This window comes from Oncorhynchus tshawytscha, linkage group LG10, assembly GCF_018296145.1.
Source record: "Oncorhynchus tshawytscha isolate Ot180627B linkage group LG10, Otsh_v2.0, whole genome shotgun sequence".
In the NCBI taxonomy this organism is placed as follows: Eukaryota; Metazoa; Chordata; class Actinopteri; order Salmoniformes; family Salmonidae; genus Oncorhynchus; species Oncorhynchus tshawytscha.
The window spans coordinates 28276382-28290126 of NC_056438.1; the positions used below are offsets into that span (position 1 = coordinate 28276382).

Consider the following 13745-nt stretch of genomic DNA (forward strand, 5'->3'; position numbering starts at 1 on the left):
AGGCACTTAAACCTAATTGCTCTGGATAAGAATGACTAAAATGTGTCACGTAAAATGCCAGACGTGTGACAACGAAGCATAACTCTCTTTCACACCCTTGCAGTATTACATTGCCACACTAGATGGCAAGGAAGCGCTACAAAAACACAGATGGCCCCATTTAAGAAACAGAAACATTACACAAAACTGCCCTTCACTTCCGAAACTGTCCATTACGCGTAGATCCTTCACTTCCGAAACTGTCCATTACACGTAGATCCTTCACTTCCGAAACTGTCCATTACGCGTAGATCCTTCACTTCCTAAACAGTCCATTACACGTAGATCCTTCACTTCCTAAACTGTCCATTACACGTAGATCCTTCACTTCCGAAACTGTCCATTACACATAGATCCTTCACTTCCTAAACTGTCCCATTACACTTAAATCCTTCACTTCCTAAACTGTCCATGACACGTAAATCCTTCACTTCCTAAACTGTCCCATTACACTTAAATCCTTAATTTCCTAAACTGTCCATGACACATAGATCCTTCACTTCCTAAACTGTCCATGACACGTAAATCCTTCACTTTCTAAACTGTCAATTACACTTAAATCCTTCACTTCCTAAACTGTCCATGACACCTAAATCCTTCCCTTCCTAAACTGTCCATGACACCTAAATCCTTCCCTTCCTAAACTGTCCATGACACCTAAATCCTTCATTTCCTAAACTGTCCCATTACACTTAAATCCTTCACTTCCTAAACTGTCCATGACACATAAATCCTTCACTTCCTAAACTGTCCATGACACGTAAATCCTTCACTTCCTAAACTGTCCATGACACGTAAATCCTTCACTTCATCCACTGCCTTGATTTCAATCCCAATGTTCTATTGTGCCATTACCTTTGGCAGGCCTACAATACAACATCCTTATACTGTGCATTCATTTCACCTCAAAGGTTCCTTTGGTGCTATTACACAACAAACAGCCTACAGCGAATTAGAATGGATCAGACATGTGTAGCCGCTAGCAGGTTGCACCACCCCCAAACAGACAGACAGAGAGAGAGCAGCCTTGCACCACCTGGATGTGTGACAAGCCCAGATGGTGACAGTAAGCATCGTCGCTCAACCGAGCTCCCCAAACCTCACCCAACCTCCCAGCAGTTCAGTCAGCTAGCTTCCCAAAAGCCACCCATCCTCGAGTGCATTGCTCCTTCAAATGTCCTTTTACCACACTGCAGCTGGTTGAGGCTTCAGAGTGGCACAGGATGAAGTCCATGTACTCGTACTATCTAAAGTCTATTATGATTAGGTTTAACTCGCTGGCTATAATAACACTTGTAAGCATGAAACCAAACCTGACTTCATCTCCGCAGCCTGCTACCCAAATGTCCTCATCCTGTTTGACCACCACTTGTTTCCCACTCCTCCACTTCTCCAGTCTCCCTGTTTCTCCTCACCGAGTTCACAGTTGCTGCCCAGGTAGCCGGTGCCGGTACAGTCGCAGATGTAGCGGTTCCATCCCTCTTTACACAGGCCTCCGTTCCCACAGGGGGTGCTGCTGCACCTCTTCTGAAGCTCGCGGGTGCAGAAGCTGCTGACGCCCGGGGAGCTCTGGATCTCGGCCAGGCGGCGCACGTCGCGGCTCTTGCCGTCGATGAAGAGGTCGCGGACGCAGCCCACGTAGCCGTAGTTGAGCAAGGCCGTCCAGACCTCGGGGGGCAGCACCAGGTCAGAGCGGGTCTCCGGGAGACCCCCCAGGAACATGTCGCTGTCCAGGTCCAGGATCTCACTGCCCTCGTTGGAGTTGAAGGGGATGCTGCGGCTGTTCACCGAGATGGAGCCTGGGAGTGGAGGTGGAGAGAGGAGGGTTATACACATGTCATGTCACGTGTGTACAGTTCTTAATTGAATGCCACCGAGGAAACAGAAAGGTGCCGCACTGTATTTTTTCCGCAAACATCCTTTCTGAAATGAAAAGTAATCCAAGAAGTAATCATAAAGTTTTTCAAAATGTACCGGTAATCCGATTACAATTTTTTTGCTGGTAACGCAACCGATTACAGTTTTTTTGTTGTAATCAGATTCCATGCAACTGACTACATGTAATCAGTTCCTCCCCCCACCCTGACTGTGTACTGCATGTGTGTGTCACAGAAGGCTGCTGAGGGGAGGACGGCTCATAATAATGGCTGGAATGGATTGAATGGAATGGCATCAAACAGCTGTAAACCATGTGTTTCATGTGTTCAATACCATTCCATTCATTTCATTCCAAACATTACTATGAGCCCGTCCGCCCCTGTCACGGCGCCACCGGGCACCTGTGGTATGTGTGAATGTAATTGAAGCATTAGGCGAGATAATGTGTGTTAGTAAGTGTGTTTACATGTTGGTACTCTTGTGTTTGCGGGCAAGTGTGATTGAGCGCATGGGATTGTGTGTGTGTGTGTGTGTGTGTGTGTGTGCGTGTGCGTGTGCGTATGTGTGTGTCTGTGTCTGTGGTTGAGTGGATGTTGAATGAGAGTGCTTTTGTATGGTCTTGTGTGTTTGTGTTGTGGCTATAATCGGTTGAGTGGAGGGGGAACAACCCAGCAAAATGCAGCATAGACGAGAGTGGATGAGACCCAGGTTCTTCTCGTGGCGCCCGGCTATGATTTACGACTCACTCTTAATTGTCTATTAAAATGCAATTACAGGAGGGGCAGGAGTGTGCTCAGAGAGACTCCCTATAGTAGCGCAACACACGCATGTGCGTATGCAAACGCGCACACACACACACACACACAAAAAACCATAAGTGCCTACGTGAATGCATGCATCATGCAGACCCCTCAGGGGACGGTATGAGAAGAAATGGATATGACAGGACAGAGAGAGGCGGGAGGAGGGGGTGGAGAGGTGTGTAGAAGAAGGCTTTTAGGCAGGGCTGAAGGACAGGAAGATCATCATTAGAAAAGGTAAATGAAGGAAAATGAATATTCAAAGCCTGTACACGTGTACTCCAGAGAAATAAAGTACTTCAGAAGCACAGGAGGCTGGTGCCACCTTAATTGGGAAGGACGGGCTCCCCTATAACGGCTGGAACAGAATGAATGGAATGGCATCAAAAACCTCAAACATGGTTTCCATGTGTTTGACACCATTCCATTCCAGCCAGCCGTTCTCCCCTCAGCACCTCCCGTGTAGAATATACACAGCTCTCTATGTACGCAATAGTCTACAAGTGTGTGCAGTAGACTCCTTCAGAACCATAACATTAGGAAGGTATTGTCACACTGCTTCATGTTCATATGTTCACCTTTCCTCCCTTCCCTCTGGAAGTCCACATGGCACCACTCCCCGTCGTTCACCTTCTTATTACTGGTCTTCAGCTTGATACTCCCCGACCCCATGTCCATGAGTAGGTATAGGAACCCGTCCAGCAGCTCCATAGCAAAATAGTCTGACTTCATGTCTCGACCCGGCTTCTGCTCTTTAGGACCCTGGGGGCGCCCGTGGCTGAACAGCAGCAGGCCGCTGGGTTCTGTGGTGCGGAAGTCGAAGGAGATGGAGCCTGTTTTCTTGGTGTTCCACTTGGGCAGGGCGATGAAGGACTCGGGGGACTCAAAGGTGACGGGGTCCAGGGCGGCCACGTCCTCACAGCGGAAGACGAGGTCTCCGTTCAGGCTGATCTTAGGGTCCCGCTCGATGGCCAGCCGGGAGAGTTCTAGCTTGAAGTCGTTATTCTTATACACCACCTATAGGGAGAGAGGGAAGGCGATAGAGGCAGTTTGATTTTAGTACGGTCAGCTAATGTTTAGGTTAATGTTCACATTCTGTGGCCCGTAGACACTCATAGACACTTAAAAAAAAAATAAAGGAGAGGCACACACTCTAGGAGCTCAGGTGCAAAAATATTTATGTCCAACGTTTCGACAGACAAGCTGTCTTCATCAGGGTATAAGCTAATGAGCTAATGTCTAAGTCAATGTTTAGGTTAATGTTGCACATTCTATAGGCTGTTTTAACAATCGTAGACACCACATGAGTTTGGGAAAGAGAAATGATGCATGCAAAGGCTAGCTGTCTACTTTGTATATTGATAGGTTTGGACATAGACAAATGCGTCAGGCACTTTGAATGTGAATAAAATGAATATATACGACAAGCCGCTCCTTTGGGTACCGATGGCGTCGAGCCTTCTTTGGATTTCTCTGAAACACAATGTGTTCCGTTTACACTTCCTTGCTGTTCAACACTCCCTTCACATTGAATTTAGCGTCTCAATATCCAATTACGCTACAGAGTGACTATAATTTTCAAATGACTAACCATAGACTTTAGAAGAAGCGCAGCGTTTGTTTGTGTGAGTGTGGGATTCACAGTTTAGTAAACTCAATTATTCACAACGACACTCTGGGTGATATCAAGGTGCAGGATGAAGGGAATAAAGAAGGGAATAATGTAGTAGACTCCTACAGACTAATACAAATGTTCCTGTCAGACTTAAAGCTAAAAAAAAAAAAAATGTCTGCACTCTTGAATGCGCATTCATAATATATTTATATATATCCAGAGTTTTTAGCACCGAATATATATATATATATATAAAAACTCTGGATAGTTTATTAAGCTGTCTTTTCCTGCAGCTTTATCTGACAGGTCCATACACTACCATGACGGCTGTCATCGGAGGAATGGTGTTAGCCGCCCTGGAAAGGTGGCACACTGTGAAACCACCGCAAGTGTGTGAGAACGCCACTTTTCGACGGAGGGTGAGAACACAGAAGCAAAGTTGGTTCTTGGCCCGGCGAGCACACGCACTCACAAACAGAAGTGTTGCAGATATGCAGGGACGCAGACACCAGGCCCTGAAAGTAGTTATTTTAGGGTAGCGTTAGAAAGATTGCCATTCCCAGCACATCCACTTTTCATTTTTTCCTCTCAAGTTAGTGCCGAGGTACTGCAAAGCCCGCAACAAAAATGGACCAGCTGAAATCTCACGGTTTACCGAAATGGCTTTAAACATGAGAACTGGGGAATGCCTCAACTCACTTCTCTCATTTCAACATTTAATACAAGCGGCTCTGCAAAAGCTGCAAACTTCTCTGCTTCCCCTTTCCTCCATAGCTCCACTTGTATCGCTGCCATATTTTCCTATTTTCCATCGTGACTGCAGGCTTGGCTAACTCATTGAGTGTTTCAACGAACCTGCCGGAGCGGTCGGGGGAGTTTGCACTTCCGGGATTTATTCTATTGATTGCATTGCACCAGACATAGCTAAAGCGAACCCAGCCAAAGTATTTGCTAAACAACAAATACTACTTGAACACAGGTCTGAACTCTGGTAGCTAAACTCCTGAGGTGCGGCAACAGCTTCTGCTCTGTGGACCTCACAATCTCGTCATTAGAGACAGATAAGCGGCGCTAATAAGCCGTGCTAACTCTTCGTTAGCAGTCGACAAACCAACAGTGAGTGGACTCAACTCATGGTGTTTGATAGAGAGTGAGGGAGGTGGGGGGATGAGAAAGAGAGAGGAGAAAGTGGGCGAGGAGAAGGACAAGGTGCTGCAGTCCCTCACAAAAGGAATGGGTTAATTGCTGGTATTGTGATATCTGCGATGCCAGAGGGAAGTCCTTCGACCTCATGGCTTGGTTTTTAGCTCTGACATGCACTGTCAACTGTGGGACCTTAAATAGACAGGTGTGTGCCTTAACAAATCAATTGAATTTACCACAGCTGGACTACAATCAAGTAGAAACATCTCAAGGATGATCGATGGAAACAGGATGCACCTGAGCTCAATTTCAAGTCTCATAGCAAAGGGTCTAAATACTTAAGTAAATAAGGTATTTCTGTTTTTAATTTTTTTTATTGATTTCTAAAATACGTTTTTGCTTTGTCATTATGGGGTATTGTGTGTAGACTGATGAGGCTTTTTTTAAATCAATTTTTGAAGAAGGCTGTAACGTAGCAAAAAATGTGGAAAAAGTCAAGGAGTCTGAATACTTTCCGAATGCGCTGGATGTTGACGACATTACAGGACAGTAAGTACATGAGCGGCAGTCAAACTTTAGGTGAACTTCAGAGAGTTTAAAGGTAAGACAGCCTCCTGTATTCGTCTAAACATTATCGCTAAGTCCCTGTAATAAGACAAGCAGTTCTGTCACTATTCTGATGTTACTTAACAACTTTTGCCAAAAGGCACAGGGGACATTTTCTGGAGGAATAACTTTGGAGGCGCGCCCCCGTCAAAATGTCTGTCTGAACCGATGTGTATCGGCGTGTATCGGCTTATGCTTTTCACTGTTCTCACGGCTAGCACGAGCGCTGTGCCATTCGTCTCCTTCAGGGTGACTGGATTGATTTGTTTTGTCATTGAGAAACTCGGACAGCCTAAGCAGCGCTGCAATCCAGCGAGCAGCCAGGCTGGCCCAGACATAATCACTTTCACTGATGCTCCCAGGGGCTGAGGACCTGGTGTGTGTGTGTGTGTGTGTGTGTGTGTGTGTGTGTGTGTGTGTGTGTGTGTGTGTGTGTGTGTGTGTGTGTGTGTGTGTGTGTGTGTGTGTGTGTGTGTGTGTGTGTGAGAGAGAGAGCAAATGGAGGTTGTTGTTGGCCATAATTGTATATAATTCTCTTGTGGGTTTGTTTGTTGGGGGGTTGTTGCAGGTGTGAATGTTAATTTCTTCAGGAAAACAGACCTGTTTCAGAGGGGCATCGTTTTTAAAAGGAATAATTATTTTGTTGACACTATTTGTAATTGACATACAGGTGCAATACTTCAACAGTATTCAACAGCTACTTCATCTACTGTTTTCACTTCTCAGGTCAGGAGGAGAACAGAGAGCAAGAGCAGCAAACAAAACAGACTTGTAAACACCAACTCCTGCAAATGAGTGTTTCTCTGTTACTCACAAGCCAACTCACACAAACAGACCCAAATACTCACCACGCAAGCTTAGAGGCACACACACATGCATGCACACACACACACACACACACACACACACACACACACAATCAATCATCCTACACACCACTAATTTCCCATTGTGGAAAAGATGTGAATTGGGTAGGCTGCACGCTGAGGTGCCTGAGTAAAATGTGTCCAATGAGGGCGGGAGAGAGAAGAGAGTTGGGGAGATCCTATCATCCAACCAAGGTGAGGCTCACATGGAGCTGCAGAGAGATAGAGCGGGAATGGGCAGGTGGGGAGAGAGGGAGGGAGGAGAGGGGGGGTGAATTCTGCTAGTTTGGGAATCAGTCGAAGAAATCCATTTTTAATTTGGATGTCAAAGCTGGTGTCCCAGCAACACTGGCATAGACTTAATTACACAAATGCCTGGAGAGAGAGAGAGAGAGAGAGGGAAGAGAGAGGGATAGGAGGGTGTGAAAGAGGGCGATAGCAAGGTGACGTGTAGAAGCAGAGGGGAAGACAGATGGTAATATTGGGGGGAAAGAGTTATGTGCCCATAAAAGACTTGCCCAGTGAAATAAAGTTGTAACTTCACAGCGTAACCTAGGAACAATAAAACAAGGTAAACTAAGTGTATCTCTAAAAGACTTGAGATCCTCTGTGGCTCCCACTCTCCTTTTTCTGTCTTTTGACTCACTCCATCCCCACTCTCTGCTCCCATTCAATGGATTTCTCGCTCCTGGAGGCTCCTGGCCAGGCGTATCAAAGGCGTTTCGCTCCACTGGGAGCTTGAAATCACGGCCACAGCCCTGACACAAGACTCCGAAATCTGCCCACGCTACTGACCAAGAGGATGAAACAGTCCCCAAGAGTCTGCTTTTTATCAATAATCCAACTTTCAAATACCACTAGAGAGAATGTGCCTGGATACTGCTCTTGTGTTTTTTTGTTTTTTTGATCTTGTGTTTCCAACACATTACTCAAACACTTGGAAGGATTGTGTTGTACATAGGCAGCATTTCTTATGGAACTAAACAGCTCTTTCCCGTACAGTGCAGTCAGCCCCTCTCTTTGCCTGACCTAAAAAGAGATGGAACATTCAACATTTGTCACCATCACAATCTGGATTCACCAGCGGTGCGCTCTCTCTCTCTCACTCTCTCACTCTCTCACTCTCTCACTCTCTGTGTTTGTTATAACAATGTGCAAATAGGTAAATAAACATAAATTAGGATCCCCATTAGCCGTTGCAACAGCTACTCTTCCTGTGGTCCACATGAAACATGACATCATACAGAACATTAATAGACAAGAACAGCTCAAGGACAGAACTACATACATTAAAAAAAGGCACAATCTACACACAATACCCCATAATGACAAAGCGAAAACAGGTTTTCAGAAAAGTTAGCAAATGTATTAAAAATAAAAAACAGAAATACCTTATTTATTTTAGTATTCAGACCCTTTGCTATGAGACTCGAAATTAAGCTCAGGTGCATCCTGTTTCCATTGATCATCCTTGAGATGTTTCTACAACTTGATTGGAGTCCACCTGTGGTTAATTAAATTGATTGGACATGATTTGGAAAGGCACACACCTATCTATAAAAGGTCCCACAGTTGACAGTGCATGTCAGAGCAAAAACCAAGCCATGAGGTCGAAGGAATTGTCCGTAGAGCTCCGGGACAGGATTGTGTCGAGGCTCAGATCTGGGGAAGGGTACCAAAACATTTCTGCAGCATTGAAGGTCCCCAAGAACACAGTGGCCTCCATCAATCTTAAATGGAAGAAGCTTGGAACCACCAAGACTCTTCCTAGACCTAGCCGCCCGGCCAAACTGAACAATCGGGGGAGAAGGCCCTTGGTCAGGGGGTTGACCAAGAACTCGATGGTCACTCTGAAGGAGCTCCAGAGTTCCTCTGTTGAGATGGGATAACCTTCCAGAAGGACAACCGTCTCTGCAGCACCACCAATCAGGCCTTTATGGTAGAGTGGCCAGACGGAAGCCACTCCTCAGTAAAAGGCACATGACAGCCTGCTTGGAGTTTGCCAAAAGGCCCCTAAAGAATCTCAGACCATAAGAAACAAGATTCTCTAGTCTGATGAAACCAAGATTGAACTTTTTGGCCTGAATGCCAAAAATCACGTTTGGAGGAAACCTGGCACCATCCCTACAGTGAAGGTGGCAGCATCATGCTGTCAGGATGTTTATCAGCGGCAGAGATATCATTGATGAAAACCTGTTGCAGAGTGCTCAGGACCGCAGACTGGGGCAAAGGTTGACCTTCCAACAGAACAACGACACTAAGCACACAGCCAACACAATGCAGGAGTGGCTTTGGGACAAGTCTCTGAATGTCCTTGAGTGGCCCCGCCAGAGCCTGGACTTGAACCGGATCGAACATCTCTGGAGAGACCAGAAAATAGCTGTGCAGCGACGCTCCCCATCCAACCTGACAGAACTTGAGAGGATCTGCAGAGAGGAATGGGATAAACTCCCCAAATACAGGTGTGCCAAGCTTGTAGTATCCTACCCAAGGAGACTCGAGGCACTTCAGTAAAGTACTGAGTAAAGGGTCTGAATACTTATGTAAATGTAATATTTCAGCTTTTACTTTTAATAACTTTGCAAATGTTTCTAAAAACCGTTTTTCCTTTGTCCTTATGGGATATTAGGTGTAGATTGATGATTAGACTATTTTCTAAATCGACTTTAGAATAAGGCTGTAACGTTAAAAAAAAGTCAATAGGTCTGAATACTTTCTGAATGCACTGTATGTGTCTCTAATTATGGTCATACATTTGGCAGGAGGTTAGGAAGTGCAGCTCAGTTTCCACCTTATTTTATGGGCAGTGTGCACATAGCCTGCCTTCTCTTGAGAGCCGGCTCTGCCTACGGCGGGCCTCTCTCAATAGCAAGGCTATGCTCACTGAGTCTCCCTCTCTCTCTCTTTCCCTTAACCCGCTCTTCACCTGCTCTTCTCTCTCTAATTTCTGCCCCCCATTCTCTTCTACACAGTCTTCTCACTCTTACTTGTCACCCTCTCTTCTCATTTTCACAGCTGATTATACATTGCAGACTTCACTTGCAGGCTTCATTCTTTCTTGACTGGACATCTGTCTTCTCTCGTCCTTTCGCTGTGTCTGCTCCCCCTTCCCCATCTGCTCATACAGTATCACCCTTTCTCTTGCTCTTAGTCTTCCTTCCTCCCTTTATACTTTGACAATTACTGGCAGATTTCACTCGTCCAAGTCATGTCAACCTCTTTCTTCTCTTCTCTCTGCATTTAAAAAAAGATGTGTCCTTTTTCCCGCCGCTTTATACTCCTCCTCTTTCCTCTTCCTCTTCCTCTTACTCCTCCCCTCCCTCCTTCTCGCCCTCTGTTTCTCCTCTCTCTCTCTGTTTGGGAATTGATTGTATCATCGTCTTCATCAGTGACGTTTTCCGGGCATAAGCAACTTTGGAAGGTGAGTCGGGGTCTAAACTTACTGTTAGTTAGGATAGTAGAATACACAACGTGCAATTCTAAATTGGGCAGTGCATCATCAGCGGCAAGGCACGTGCCCAGGGGCCCTGACCTCTAGGGGGCCCCAATGGATTTTGTTAGTCACTCTCACACATATAGTATCATATGAACGTGGAATAAGCCATGGCAAAATATGTAGAATTGCAGGATCTTTGCTTTAAAACTGCACATGTTTCTCTGAACCCCATGGCAAATGTGTAGAATTGCAGAAAATGTGCTTTAAAAAGGCAAAGTTCTCTCTCTCTTCCACATGTCACAATGAGTAAAATGTGAATGTGTTTTAAAACCCATGGGAAAGTGTGTAGAATTGCAGAACATTTGCTTTAAAACTAAAATGTTCTCCACGCCATCAAGAGGGGAGCCAATACATTTGTTGTCTGCGATGTGGGGGGGGGGGGCCTCAACCAAATCTCGCTTAGGGCCCCCAAAAAGCTAGAAACGGCCCTGATCCTCATCTTCAGGAGACAGACTAGAAATGCCTTGGGAGGATGAGTCCAAGAGGGAATTTTTCTTACAGCAACCAAAATAATGAAAACGTAATTGTAAGAGCATAATTAAGTTAGAGATGTGATTACTATATGATTCATTAAAACCGATGAAAAAGTAATCACTTATTCAAATCAGAGAACCTTTATGAGGAAATGAATTGGAGCCTTATTCCCAGTCCTTCCTATATAAGCCATTAGGCATACCAGAGTATAATGTTTGAAATGGAGTGGTCCTTTTCTCATCTTGTTAAGTTGTGGCTTGGAGCCTTATTGGTGAGAAAAACTATTTCATACCAACTATGGTGACTTATCATTTTACTTCCTCTTAGAGTTAGAATAATCATTTAGCGTCTCTGAGAGAATATCCAGCCTGTTCATAGGGAATGTATGATGCCTCTACACGCCTGTCTGACACCTCCTACTCTCTCACACACACACACACACACACACACACTGGTTCACACGCAGAGAAATGACATCTGTGTAGACTGTTTGTGTACGCGAGCAAGTATGAGTGTCTGTGTGTGTGTGTGTGTGTGTGTGTGTGTGTGTGTGTGTGTGTGTGTGTGTGTGTGTGTGTGTGTGTGTGTGTGTGTGTGTGTGTGTGTGTGTGTGATTACCCCCGTGATGCCAGTACTGAACCAGAGACACTCACATCTTTAAGGCAGCCCATGAAGTTGTTGCTGACAGGTGATCCGGGCAGGTCCGCAGTATTGGGACTCCCCCCAATGTAGAAGAAGTCATCTGACCCCAACATGGTATAGTCCTCCTGGGTATAACCAGTAGTGGTCAGAATACCATCCACTGATATAGTCACCTGGTACGGGCACGGCCCAACAGAGACAGGTAGGTAGAGTGGGATAGACAGATGGAGCGAGACAACAACAACAAAAAAGAGAGAGAAAGAGTAGAGGAGTGGAGGAGGGGAAAGGAAAGGAAGAAGTTGGATTAAACACTGGCGGTAGGCGGGGCTGTCCCCTACGGTGTGGCGTTACTCGTTCACGATTGGTCGCGTGGGCGCAGCTCAGAGGGGAGTCGCTCACGAGTGCAGTTGCTAGGGTTGACCACTGGGACGATGCTGTTTTCACTCTCTAATAAGGTCTCAAGGGTAAGACTAGTTCGTGGAAGTATGAATTGCATATTATTTGACCACTTAACAAACTAGACAACTGACAATATGACCTTGCAGAGTCAAACAACTGACAAACCTCAATGCTTGACTATTCAGTCTGCGTTCCAGGCGAACAGAACCTCAATCAAGAGAGTCGGGGGATGAATAGAACTTTATTTTAATACTTTGTGCGAGGTTACGGGAGCGAGCGGCGTCTTTGATCACTGACGGAGCGGAAACTGACAGACGGAATCAAATGTACACCGCCAGGAGTCTGATGGAGGGGAGATAGCTCCAACTGAGAAAAAAGCCTTTGTTTTCCTTTCATGGAATGTAAAAGGCATCAACCGTATGTTTTTAAAGGCTTCCTCAAGCCCTCTGGAGGAAGATTGTCAGCTTTTGCCAGAAAGGTGCCAGGCGCAAAGACATATTCATTCCCTCTCTCTACAGAATGTTAAGTCCTGGGTCTATTCATTAGTATTGCAGAGACACTAGAGTATACTTCAGTGCAGAGTCACTGAGTTGACCTTAATTTGATTATAGCAGAGTTGAGATGAGAGGGGGACTCTTTATCATGTAATACCAGGCCTCTGACTTACTCAGGGTGGGAAAGAAAATCAGATATGAAATCTGTCCAATTGAAGTTCCTATGCAGTGTGAATATATAAAAAAATAACCAATTTGTCTTGTAACGGAGTATACTACCATACCCCGTTCAAAGGGACTTCAGTCTTTTGTCTTTCCCATTCACCCTCTGAACGACACACATACACAATCCATGTCTCAATTGTCTCAAGGCTTAAAAATCACTCTTTAACCGGTCTTCTCCCCTCCATCGACACTGAAGTGGATTTAACAAGTGGCATTAGTAAGGGATCATAGTTTTCACTTGGGTTCACCTGGTCAGTCTGTCATTTTTGCTAATGTTTTGTGTACCAGGGGTATATTAGATGTGCTGTTTATAATTGAGTTTTAATCTAACCATCGAGGCGGGAGTAATGTTGAGGATCAAAGTCTTCCCTGATCATTTCCGTTTTGTGATCAGAGAACATTGTGACAGTGTTTGCCCGTGGATTGTATGGAAACAGAGCAGTGTCTTGCCAAGTGACTTCATTTGGATTGGATTTTACAGTCCAACACCAATTTATATTGTAATTATACTAATAGTCCTGGCTAGGGTCGCTACGATCCTCTCCAATCTTTAATATGGCATCTGTTGGCCCACACACTGTACCACACACAAACCAACAACCATGCTCTGGGTTACTGTGAATAACATTACATTCCACAGTGCAAATAGTTCATATTCGCTATATGGGTAGTGTGGGCCTTACTAATATCCAATCTAGTGATATTTGGGCTGTTTGGAGGGGGTAGAAAACAGGCAATTATTTTCTCTTAATACTGTACCTGTATTTTGATTTTCTATTGAAATCTGTTCTTTTGATAGTTACAAACGTTCTCCATTTTCTACCAACTCACAGTACATTGTGTTCTGTAGAACATTGTTGGTCAAAAGATTTCTTCAGCATTGATTCATTCACCTGTCAAATACTTGAAACTGCTTCGTATACATGAATCAACCTCGGCAACTGACGATTGACTGCTTTATAATAAAAAAGATTCCCTAATCACAGTCAACAACAGACTAGTTGAGTACCAAACTGTGAATACCAACAAAGCTAAAACTCTATGAACATTCACCTTTTCTAATTTCAG

General features: G+C 45.0%; 1 protein-coding gene across 5 annotated transcripts in view; it reads right to left on the reverse strand.

Annotated features, from left to right (window-relative positions):
• The window catches only part of LOC112261015 (neurexin-2-like), a 935354-nt gene that overhangs the window by 458656 nt on the left and 462953 nt on the right, over nt 1-13745 (reverse strand). For all 5 annotated transcript variants that reach the window (XM_042328452.1, XM_042328453.1, XM_042328454.1 and 2 more), the window contains 3 exons: nt 11571-11732; nt 3296-3734; nt 1455-1838 (listed from right to left, as the gene is read on the reverse strand). In XM_042328452.1, the coding sequence (XP_042184386.1) occupies nt 1455-1838; nt 3296-3734; nt 11571-11732 (985 nt within the window). The remainder of the gene's footprint in view (nt 1-1454; nt 1839-3295; nt 3735-11570; nt 11733-13745) is intronic.